This window comes from Belonocnema kinseyi, chromosome 7 (genome assembly GCF_010883055.1).
Source record: "Belonocnema kinseyi isolate 2016_QV_RU_SX_M_011 chromosome 7, B_treatae_v1, whole genome shotgun sequence".
In the NCBI taxonomy this organism is placed as follows: Eukaryota; Metazoa; Arthropoda; class Insecta; order Hymenoptera; family Cynipidae; genus Belonocnema; species Belonocnema kinseyi.
The window spans coordinates 128,679,933-128,693,031 of NC_046663.1; the positions used below are offsets into that span (position 1 = coordinate 128,679,933).

A 13,099-nucleotide genomic window follows, 5' to 3' on the forward strand; every position below is an offset into this window, starting at 1 on the left:
GTTCCCCATTCAGCACTCGAATCAGTGCATGAAATCATTTGAAATCAATTTGAAATCTGAAATCACTGGTACCCACTAGCACAGAGTGAATAGCCCCTCGATTTTTACGTTACGGTTATTAATATTTTTTACTAATAACTAAAATGTTCAATGACATACTACTACCTTCTCATATCTATTTCGTTAATAAAATAAACAAAATCTATCTGAAAAAAATACTGTTCCCCTCGATAATTTTACTGACTTAATTTCATAATTACAAAATTATAAGTCTGCATGTTCGAAAGATACGAACTTTTATTGATTATAATATTCACAGTAATATCTAAAAATGAAATAGTATTCTATCCCATGTACCTAGCACCCCCTAGTTAATTTTTTTCTAAATTATGACAATTCGGCCATATTTTGAAAATTATTAACAAACAGTAGTATCACCGGAAAATGTATGCCACTTGTTTCTTAGCTATTTTTTATTGTAAAATTATTAAAACACGTGATTGCATACACTAGTTAATTGTTTTTTTCCACATTTTTATTAACTTTTAACCCTCATATATTAATTCTTACTATCACTTGAATTTAGATGCCATGTTGTTTTTTATATAAAAGTGGTACACGAAGAATTCTTCAAAGTACACGGCATACAATAATTAATTGTTCTAATTTCTCAAAAATGTCAACATTTTGAACTTTCAAAGTGGCGGTTAGTATCACGCGTGGCCCTTGGAAAATAGGCTTATTGTACTTGTTTTGCATATAGAATACGATGGTGAAAATGGCAACCACTAGTTAATTAGTTAATACGAATACCAAAGATGTCATTAGCTCCCGGTTTATTTATTCAGGCAACTTCGCGTTTTTCAAAACACATGTATTGTCATGGAAAAATAAAAGAAAGTTTAACCGATATTTCTTTGAAGTTTATCCTGTAAAGTTAATTTTTGTTGCAGTGAATCTTTCATCGAATATCCATGTAAAGTTTATCTTATGTTTTTTAGTGTGCCTGATTATACTATAGAAAGAAACAAGGGTCCATAAGCAGTATTTATGTTTCAAAAATATAAAATAAACAGTGTTTGAGAAAATGTAATTATTATATTTTTTAATGGTTAACATACAATTACAAAGTTGCAATGTGCAGAATTGCTGATACAAAGTTATGACAATCATATGAATAATTTTGTGATTTAGAAGTGCATGTGTAGAAGATATGCACTTCACAATACATGCATAACAATCATATGCGGTTTTCAGAAAACGATTAATTAATGATTTACAATCAAATAAAGTTTAAACGATTTCTTTTCATTGTAATGATTTTAAACGAACCTGCGCCAGGTGGTAGTGCACCGTCGCTCTTATCAAAGCCTAAGAATAATATGAAAAAATGACTGATTCCGAAACAAGTTATAACCACGATGTAAACGACACTGCAAAGCATCGCGGTACGCGCGCTCTGCTATACTAAGCACCCACTGCCTTACCATGAGTTACCTCTCACCCTAGAAATGACGAAAACGTCATGATATCGTGGTGGGGATTCAGTATCGTACCTAAACCAAATTAAACCCATCTACTATACCTACTATATCCATCTACTCGATTTTTGTGCACAGATCTTTTAAAACTAAAAGTGAAAGCATCGACAGCAGTAATTTGGTGATTCTGAATTCTCTTTTAATAAACACATTCTCATCACGTAGCTCGGGTTTCGCACTCGAGTTTATCCCTGAAACTTTATATCATTCCCATTATTGTATATTATTATAACTTGGATTGGTATTAAAACGGGGGTATTTGACAAAAACTGGGGGGGGGTCAATTTTTACAATGTAATTTTATAATGTAAAGTTTTAGAATGTAAAAAACCTATTAATAACCATTTCTCTCCTCTGCTTTCGGTAGAAATATGTCATGCATTTATTTTTTTCAGCTTGTCTCGTGTGACGAAAACTACAATTTGTGTTTTTTAAATGTTTTTTATAAATAAAACAAAAACTACTTGTCATATAAAAAAGTGAATAATAACAAATGTGTAGATATTTTTTGGGTGCACATTCGTGTCTCATCATTTTTTTCCTATCTTACATAGTTTTACCGCAAAATGCAATTTTTGGTTTTTGATTATTTTTTGTGCGGTCAAAATTTTAATTTTCAATTTTTCGAAAAAATTCAAAAAGTTATAGAATGTCTCAAAAATGTTCAAAATGAGCTCACTTTTAGAATTTCTATCCAAAGTGGCTGACCTGCGTAACCTTCCTCTTTGACTGCACATTGACACTACCCCTCACTGAATTCGAAGTTGCTTCAGGCCCTCCATGTTATATCCCTCATAAATATAATGCCTTTGTCCTTCAGATTACCCATTTCCTCGTTATTTCCACGCCTATACCTCGATTAAAAATGCTAATAGGCCGACGAAATTCCTGACATTTTGACGGGTTTGAGCATATAATTGTTAATATAGGTAGATTCACAACAATTTCAATTATAATATTAAATTTTCATAAGCTCCCCATTGAATTAACGAAGTGATATCAAATACATTTTCTATTGTTTTTTTCGTTGGTAAAGCTGTTGAAAATTTAAGAAAAAACCTCATTTTTCGAAAAATTTTCCAGGCTTAGTTTTTTAGAAATTTTTTTGTACATTGTTGGCTTTAGAGTCAGGTGAATTGAAAACAATTGAGTTGTTTCAAACGTTTTGTTACATAATGGCGATCCTTATCAGGGAGTTTTCTTAAATCAGTGAAAAGTACATAATTTCTTGCAGGTATGCTCTTTTACACTTTAAAGTACTATTCTTAAAAAAGTAATCTTTTAACGAAGAACAACAAATGAAAAAACAATAAAAATGTCGATAAGAAAAAGATCGTTTTTTAAAGAATACTTAATTAATTATTCAACTACAAAGTTGTTTATAATTTAATATTTTTACTACATGGAAATTTTCAAGGGACTGCAATGTTTTCTGACAACTTTAAAACAATTTGTTAAAAAATTTTACTCGACATTGTAATTTTTTTTCATCAATGTTGTATTTCGTTAAAAGACATTGTTTTAATAATACTGAATGCTTTATCAATATTTATTAACAAAATTAAATAAAATTTAAATTTTAAGTTAAAGAATGTATAATATAAGGGAGCGTTCACATATGAAGTCACGCCGTATTTCAAGATTTTTGCCCCCCCCCCGTACCCCTTGTCAAAAACTGACGAGACCCCTACCAATATTATTACGTCACGTTCTTTCACCCCCCCCCCCTCAATCAAACACATTCATGCACATTTATCTAGAAATATGACGCAGATTAGTCGAATCGATCAAGAATCACAGGACTATACCACCACTGTTTTTATATATAGCTTTTCGAGTCTTATATTGTCAATTTAATTAAATAAATTTAACGAAGTTCGGATTTAAAATAAACGCAAATCAGTACTTTACGTCAAGATTGATAAATTAAGAAATATGTCTAGGGAGTAGGATTAACAAAATACTAAAAATACTCGAAAATCGTTACTTTTATTAGAATTGTTCAAATGATAGCAAAATTTATATTTATAATTTTATAAAAGTTGTTGCCCAATCAATGCGAGTAATGAATTCTTTCATTATGTCGTTCAAATTCAGCATTGATGTCATTTCTTTATGGATATGAAGGACCGAAATGTGATTTAATCTTTTCTGTGTCATTCTTTGACGCAAATACGTTTTCAGCCGTCAAAGTGCGCTAAATGAGCGTTCAGATAGTGCAGCCGATGTCGGTACCGTCAGTATGAGGATGACGAGTTTGTGAACTTCCTTCAGGGGGATTCTTCGTCACACCAGTTAAATCGTGAAATTGATTGGCCATTTCCAAGCAGCTTGAAGGTTTTTCCCCTGGAAGATTTTTTTAACATTTTCAGCAGAGTATGAAGGTCGTGGACGTCGAAGTCGCTTACCTGTTGCCCAAAAGTGAGTTCCAAAATTTTGTCAGAATGCACCTTTCCTTGATAAGCGCCCAGAAGAAGTTTTTCGAATGACTCAAAAGTATCCATGGATTCTTGATCAAATTTTGAACGCAATTCATTCGTAAGACGATCCAAAGCCTCAAAAAAATGAGTTTCAATTTCATTTTCACAGGAAAAGTAGTATTGTCTGCTGGATTATCCCTATGTTCCAAACGACGAGAAATTTTTTCGCGGCTTGGGTGGATATTCCAAATTCAGCTCGGTTCCAAGTTTGTCCGCTTCTTCAAAAAGCTTTTGAAATCTTTCAGCAGTACGAAGATCTTCCCAACGTTATGTGTTAATATTCTTGCTGCTTGTTTAGCGCCTGTTGCTGTTAACCTCGGATTTTGGAGTGCTTTTGCTAGTTCCTTACATGGACTGAAAATTTCAATATTGACAATTAAATACACCATTGTTTTGAATGAGTTCATTTTTTCCAGATATCCTCAAATAGTTGTCTTTTTCTTTGAAGTCAGTATTGTTTCTTCCAAAATTGCTTGGACAGTTGGTCGGACTCTCCGATATTCTTGCTCATATCGCAGGAGGGATTTTGGTTTTACGCACCATCGTGTAGGACATAGGGGAATGAGTTTTTTACCAGGTTCTAATTATTCAACTTCATTAGTAGTGCAAGGCGAAAGTACTACATCAGCGTAAATATTCTGCGTTTTGGCTGAACGTAAAATACAATTGCTGAAATTCTTCACCAAACCAAGTAGAATACTAATTCCGTCAGTTTTTTTCGACGTGTTGTAGAGCAAGATCCGCTGCGTGGTTGGCACAATGTACGTACATACATTTCGGTAAAAGCCAACGAATGCTTCATGAACTCCCAGATCTTGAAATCCAACGTAACGCAAGCACATGAAAAACTGCTCCTTTCCGTCGATGTCGGTTGTCCCATCAGCTATAATTGCGAAAAAAAGAGCACTACGGACTGTAGTGGCTATATTTCGCAGCAGTGTATGGGCCATTGTTTCGATAAGCTCATTTTGGATATCCACATACGGGCATGCATTTTTTCGCTAGAGCCAAGACTGCAATCCCAGCCCCGGAACATCCTAAAGACGTCCTTAGGACGTCTTTAAATGTCCTGGGACATTCTTGAACATTGACGTCTAAGTCCCAGAGTCGTTATAAAGACAACTTTAGGACGTCCTAAAGACGTTCTATGTTTGGCCTAAAGTTGTCCCAAAGATGTCCGCAATGCTAGTCCTAAAGGTGCCCCAAAAAGGCCTATAAGAGACATGATAATTTTTTCACGCTAAAAACTGAACGACCTCTTGTGGGTACTAGGACATCAAAAGGACTTGCTAAAAACGTCTTTATATGCCCTACGGCATTGTGAGTATAATGTGAGCTATTAGGAGTATGAAATTCAATATAGAAACAGAATAATATTGTAGGGCTTTAAAAAAGCAACATTTCTCTCTACAGACTATTTTCATATCGTGCGTCGCTTGGCTTAAATTTTTAATTATCGTTTGTTTTTGGGGTGTTTGAAAATGCTATAATTTTAATAATTTTGCGTTTATCGAAAAAAGTCGTTGAGATAAATTGTTCGTGTTTCTGAGCACTGCGGAATACCATACATAGAACTTTCAAAAGTTGTTATGCTAAAAAAAAGTTGCTATGATAACATTGTAAGGCTCCTGACTTTTTTCATATCATGCGTTGTTTGGCTTAAAATGTTAATTTTCGTTTGTTTGTTAGGATTTTGAAAATGCTATAACTCTGACAATTTTCATTTTATTGAAAAAAGTCATGAATAAATTGTTTTGGTTTGAAAGTACTATGTACAACCGTAAATGGAACTTCCAAATCTGGAAGAAACATGGTTTCGAAAATTTTGAAAATGTGCTCAGTCATTGAGTTTTTACACAAAATGGCTGGTTAACGAACTCGTTCTTTCTTTTTGGATCCTAAAAAGGGTGCCGAAGCACACAATTCTACAGACTACAGACAGACAAAGAGACAGACACCTTCATAAAAATAGTTTTTTCTGACTCAGGAAGTCTCAAAACGTGGAGATTTGGTAAAATTCGGCCATGTCAGATCTTACACAAAACCAATACAATAATCTTGTAACCCCCATTTAAAGTTCGTTTAGGCACACCGTGATCCTTTATAACATTCTGAGGACGCCCGTAGGTTGTCCTCTGGACATCCTTGATAACATCCTCAGGACGTCCATAGGTTGTAATGTTGCCGCCGAGCGAGACATCCCGAAGTACGAGACAAGACAGGACGAAACATACCTGCTTGTCTCTGTATTTCTCGTCTCGTTTTGCCTCGTCTTATTCTTCCTCGTTTCGTGGTGTCCTTCGTTTCTCGCCTCGATTTTTTCCCGATCAATTCTTTGAAAAAGTTGTGAAATCTTTTAGAAATCTGTTGTAATAATGTAAAAACATGAAAATATTTTAAATCTTTGTGCAATCCTTTAAATAGATTAAAATCTTTGTTAATTCCTTTAAATCTTCTAAAACATGTAAAGTCTATGTTAGATCTTAAAATTTATGTGAAACCTTGTTTAATCTTTTAAAGTTATAGTTAAATTGAATTCTTTGTGAAATTTTTAGAAATATTTAAAAAGCTTGATCAATTCTTTTAAATATTTGTGCAAACCTATTAATAGATTAAGATCTTTGTGAATTTCTTGAGATCTTTTACAAAGTGTAAATTCTATGATAGGCGTTGAAATTTATGTGAAATATTTTTTAATCTTTTAAAATTGTAGCAAAATTGCATTCTTTTTGAAACTTTTAGAGATATTTACAAAACCCGATCAATTCCTTTAAAAAGTTGTGAAATCATTAGAAATCTTTTGTAATAATTTAAAAACATGAAAATATTTTAAATCTTTTTGCAATCCTTTAAACATCTTAAAATCTTTGTAAATTTCTTGAAATCTTCTAATGTGCGTAAAGTCTATGTTAGATCTTGAAATTTATCTGAAACATTTTTAATCTTTTAAAATTATAGTAAACTTGAAAAAATATTTTGAATATTCGTGGAATCTAATAAATAGATTAACATTTCTGTGAATTTCTTGAAATATTTTAAAGCGTGTGAAGTCTCTGTTATATCTTGAAATTTGTGTGAAATCTTTTGTAATCTTTTGAAATCCTAGAAAAATTGAATTCTTTGTGAAATTATTAGAAATATTTAAAAATCCTGATCAATTTTTTTAAATATTTGTGAAATCTTTTAGAAATCTGTTGTAATACTTTTAACACATGAAAATGCTTTAATCTTTGTGAATTTCATGAAACCTTCGAAAGCGTGTAAAGTGTGTGTTAGATCTGGAAATTTGTGTGAAATCTTTCATAATATATTGAAATTTTAGCAAAATTGAATTCTTTGTAAAATTTGTAGTTATATTTAAAAATCCTGATTAATTCTTTGAAATATTTGTGAAATATTTTAGAAAACTGTTGTAATAATTTTAAAACATGAAAAAATTTGTGCAATCCTATAAATAGATTTAAATCTTTGTGTATCTCTTGAAATCTTTTAAAGCGTGTCAATTCTATTATAGATCTTGAAATATTTTTAATCTTTGAAAATTGTAGCAAAATTGCATTCTTTTTGAAACTTTAAGAGATATTTACGAAACCCGATCAATTCTTTAAAAACGTTGTCAAATCATTAGAAATCTTTTGTAATAATTTAAAAACAAGAGAATATTTTTAATCTTTGTGCAATCGTCCTCAGGATGTTATCAAGGACGTCCTGAGGACAACCTACGGACGTCCTCAGGATGTTATCAAGGATGTCCTCAGAGTATTATACAGGATCACGGTGTGCCTAAACTATCTTTAAAGGGGGGTTGACAAGATTATTGCATTGGTTTTGTGTAAAATCGGATATGGTCGGTTTTCATCGAATCTCCACGTTTTAAGACTCCCTGAGTCAGAAAAAACTTTGAAAAAAATGTTGAAAAAAATGGTCTCAAAAATTTTCAAAATACGCTCACTTTTTTAATTTGTATTCAAAATGGCTGTCTAACGAACTTGACCTTCATTTTGAGATAGTAAAAGAATTTACCAAAGGAAATTCAATCAGTCAATTCTTTCGAAAGTTATCGTGCTAACAAAAAAAAACACCATCCACGGACGGGCAGACACATTCGTACAAACCTGTTTTTTGGATTCAGGGGGTCTAAAACGTGGACATTTGACAAAATCAGTAATGGCGAGAACGCAATGATGTAACTGTACGGCCTGGCAGCAACGAGCAACACTGACGAAAAGTCGTTGTGCGAGTGCGACTAGGATGAGATGCACCAACTGAAATTCGCCGGCGTGCGCGCACACCCTGTCGATAGAAATCTCAGAGTATTCTCAGTGGAAAAGTCTGGCCGGTTTGAGATTATTTTAAGGTTCCATTTGAATGATTTAGTCTCTGAGATAGTCTGAGAGATTTGGGTCATTTTCAAGGTCCTTTTAATGGCCCTTTTAAGAGTGATGTGACGGTATTATAATGTTGCTTTTGTATTCGTTAAGTACTGGGCGGGCAGATTTATTTACAGTAGTTGGCCGTCGCTAACCCGACTCTCCTTTTTAAAATTTTTCTTCAAGTTATTAATACTTTGTTTTTAATTGTTGAATTTTCTCATTATACTTATTTATTATTATAACTTATATACTAATATACAATTTTCCAGTTGAATTAAAAAATGTTGTATTTTTTGGCATATCTCATTCCATTTACGAGAAACGTTGTATTAATTCCAATTTTCAACATTTAGAAAAAAAAGTTAGATATCTGAAATCATCGAAACCCGTAGATTCCAATTTATTATGTTTTAGGCTGTCAACTATGAAATTTAAGAAAATATATTTCTAAACTTTAATCCGAAGGCTTAACAAAAGACCCTTGAGTGTCGGCTACTCTATTGATATAGCCTTTCTGCTTGTTATTTATGATCGAATTCTTATTTCAATTTCAGCCTCTCTGCTTGTTAATTATGATCGTATTTTTATTTCAGTTTCGGAAAGGACATTTTAAAGCCTTTAAAACATTTAAACGAGCTACCTGCACCTTTAAATATATCTACCTGAGTGCCTGCGGAGAATTTCTCAGAGCTTCTCCGAGCCTTATTGAGAATTGTTAGCATATACTCTGATATTTCTATCGGTAGGGTAGTCCTTAAAAGCATTTCATTAAAGAAATTTGATTCTTTTAATTTACCCGAATTTCCTCATTCAAATCGTAATGTATATTGTATATTATAGTTTTTCAGGTAATCCTAGTAAGGGACTCATCATTGTCCTAAACAAGACCACTTTACCGATATTAGGGTTGTGGTATTTCATATTTTACACGTGACCTAGTGGAACTCCTATGTGCATTGAACTTAAACTTTGAACGGAAATCACAAAGGTTATCTTCATGGTGTCTTTATGATGACTTTATGATATCTCCGTGTATTTTACAAATTTATGATAAAACAGTTTTTCCACTTTTAGAACAGTTTCGGGCTTACTATATAGGATATTTTTGGTTTCGTTCACATTTTCACAATAAAACTTAGAGGAATCTCATAGCCGAAATATTTCTAAGTTGAAATTTAAATAATAAATCTTAAAAATTGAGTTTCAATCAGTTTTTTGTAATATTTCAGAGCATTTAAGCATTCAAGTGGTATGAGAGAAAACTATAGAAATACTTTGAATTTGGGTTGATCTTGAATAATGATAATCTTATACAAGACGCTTCAAAGATACCCTAGGGACATCCTTACGACATTGTCCCCTGGATAACCTTTCAAGACATCCTTAATACGACGAAACGCCAGATATAGGAGCTTTTAAAGACATCCATACGCCGTTCTGATAACATCTTTGAGATATACTTTATGGGACTAGATTAGAACGTCTTTATTACGATCTCCTGACGTTTTTTTTAAAAGCCTAAAAAAGACGTCTACAAAAAGACGTCTTTATGATGGCTTTAAGCCAAGTGTGCCCACTGAGATTCTGGGACGTACAGTTTTAGTTCTTCCAAAAGTTCGATAAAGTACCCTCCGTCGCTTTCATTCCCACGAACGGCAGATCCAGAACGCATCAAATATCGAAGCGTACTTATGATGACCAGAAGACACTTGCGGGCATTTTGTTCCTCCATTAATTTAGCAGATTGCAGATGATTTTGAATCGGTTGAGAACGTCCTCTATGAAAAAGAATTTTCACATTCTTTGTGTGAAAGAGACTATTCTAATGGTCGTTAAATTTCTCAAAGGCTTTTTTCCATTTGCGAAAACCAGTGATGATGTTTCAAACTCAGAGATGCTGGACGAGTCATCAACCATATTAATTGCTTTTATGCATGAAAAACAGAGGACACAATCACGTTCTACTTCGTAATGTAACTAAGAGTATTTTGAAAACCACGCAGAGCTATATTTCCTCTTATTAGTTATCGGGAATTCGAAATTCGTTGAAGTTTGATTTTTTTCAAGGAGTTTTGGAGCTTTAAAACAATTACCATTCTCATCAACCGGTTGCGTCTGATTCGATTCAGGGGCTTGTATATTTCGCGAAGATTCTTTAGCATCTTTCGACAAAACTGCGACAAAACCAACCCATCACAGCAATAGGATATACCGAGATATCCCATTTGATCCCATTTATCTCCCATTTTGTCCCAATGATATCCCAAGGATGACCCGTCGGATATCCCGCAAGGTGGAAATTTGGATATCCCCAAGATATCCAGGATATCGCTGGGACGTTTACGGGATATCCTAGGGTTATCTCTGGAATATCCAAATTTCATCCTTGCGGGATATCCGACAAGTTATCCCTGGGATATCCTTGGGACAACCTGGGAGATAAATAGGATATCCCGGTATATCCTATTTCTGTGAGGGACGACATCCCAATATTTACGCTTGGATTAACTGTTTATAAATATCACATTTCTAATTCTAAAACATTCTCCGAACGAGAAGATCGATCTTCGGCAATTTGATTTTTAGAAGTATTTGTAAAGTAAAATGTTTGATGTTGAAAATTGCATAGTTGAATTTCGAGCATTTAGAACTTTCAAAATATCATTCTTGAAATAAAGCATGTAATATGTGCATCACTCCTTATATTGACTCCCATGGCTATGAATAAACATGAGTGCAGGCAGTTTAAAAAAACTTAAAAATGCTAAATATTCTTATTATTATTCTTATTAATGTCCTTGATAGAAGTATTCCAGATGTGATAATACAAGAGAAATGAGCGATTAACTTAGAAATTCGTTATGTTTAAAATTGTCTGTCTCATAAACTGAAAAAATTAAAGAACTTATTAATTAAAATAGAAATGTGAAAAAGTCTTATATTTCAAGTAAGAAATTTGATTGATAGATAACAATTTGACTAACGAAATGGTGTAACTAAGAAAATGTTAAATCGCATGTAAAACGAATACGTAACCCGAAATATAATATGAAAGAATATCCTCGAACAAAAAAAGGGAAAAACATTTAGACCACATCGTGAATATCATTGCGAATATCAAGGGCATGCTCTTCGGTGACCACGTGACCAAACTAGTCCCTGGTTATGAACATTTTTTTTTGGTGTTCACTGTGTCGACACGGATTGTGATATCGTGTTTAAACTTTGACAGATAAAATAAAAAGCACTAAAAAACGTTTGTATACATCAATATATTGGTAATTTTAAAGAACGTTTATTTATAAATTGATGGATTAGGATATTACCATTCGAGTTATAGCTGTCAAAGCCGAGATCAAGTGACTAAGTTCGTTCATGAAATTTTTGTGTAGAGAATGAATTGATTTTCATTTATTTTGGTCCTCACTACGTCCACACGGATTGACATATCGCGTTCAGGATTTAGGAAGTTATACAGAAAGCACTAAGGAACGTCTGTATATATCAAAATGTTTATAATTACGAAGAAAGTTTTCTAGTAAAATACTACAGGAATAGGAAATAAACTTTTAACGTTCATAATTTATTATTATATATTCTGGGTTGAGACCGTCACAGCCCCTGACGCTTGGGTGATCCCGTTGCGTCCCCTTATAAGCCTTAAGCGTGTCCCCAAAGTTCTCTCCATAGAGAGAGGACCGCGGCTACGCTGTTGGCTGATATTTCAGACTAACTGATGTAGGAACTGCCTGTGAGCAGTACACGTTTCCCCGCAATCGCGGGGCAGTAACAGAGGATATGAGTGGAAGTCTTATTGTCTTTTCCGCACAGACGACAGAGGGAACTTTCTTCAAGCCCTATCTTATGTCTGTGGTAGCGGAGGTTTCCATGTCTGCAGCTAGAGACCGCATCCCACTCATTCTGATGTTCCTCGGTCAGCCAACTGTTAATATCTTCAGTGACCGACCTATTGGAAATGCCTACAACTGGGTCAGGTCCAGTAAATTTTTCGTTTGTTGCTAGCTTTGCTAACCTGTCCGATATTTCATTGCCCCTGATGCCACTGTGTCCAGGATTCTAGAGCAGAGTGAATCGATTTTCTGTCGCTAGCTTGTTCAGTGCCTCAACGCACTCCCATATTAGCAGCGACGTAGTCGTTATTCCATTCAGAGCCGTGATAACAGCCCTTCTATCTGAGCAGATACGAATGTTTCTTTTCCCGACGTACTCCATTGCCTTAAAGGAGCACTGGAGGAAGGCCATAATTTTAGATTGTAGAACTGTTGCCTAGGTGTGCCTCACCATTAGCCCATTACTCTTTTGTGGATAGGAAAACCCGGTATTTCTTGTAAAAGAGGTAGTGGAAAGTGGACATTTTGTTCCTGGGCATGCTCAGTGTCGGCCTCTTCGTGATTTCGATTGGTATCCGCATAAGTGTCGAGATACTTCTATCGTTTACCATATTTAGTCTCCAGGCCGCCTTCGTAGCCGCGTCTTTTATGGTGAGATGGAGGGGCTCCAATCCTATCAGTGCCCCCAGGGCCATCGTGGGTGTCGACTTCGAGGCACCAGTGATAGATCTCAGAATCAGTCACCTGATTCTTTCCAGTCGGGACTTCACAATAGAAAGTTCGACCGGTTTCAAGCCCCAGCTTTTTCCTATGTCTTTTCGACAGAGCCAAAGAGTCGCTACTAGCTTCTTGCA

General features: G+C 34.2%; 1 protein-coding gene across 6 annotated transcripts in view; it reads right to left on the reverse strand.

Moving 5' to 3' along the window:
* The window catches only part of LOC117176311, a 422,202-nt gene extending 420,754 nt beyond the window's left edge, over window positions 1-1,448 (reverse strand). For 5 of the 6 annotated variants that reach the window (XR_004467600.1, XM_033366523.1, XM_033366524.1 and 2 more), the window contains exon 1: window positions 1,333-1,448. Coding sequence is in view for 4 of the 6 variants with exons in the window: in XM_033366523.1 (XP_033222414.1) it covers window positions 1,333-1,444 (112 nt within the window). In the remaining 2 variants the exon portion in view is untranslated. The remainder of the gene's footprint in view (window positions 1-1,332) is intronic. The other variant, XM_033366527.1, reaches the window with a different exon arrangement.
* Window positions 1,449-13,099: the final 11,651 nt, after the last annotated feature.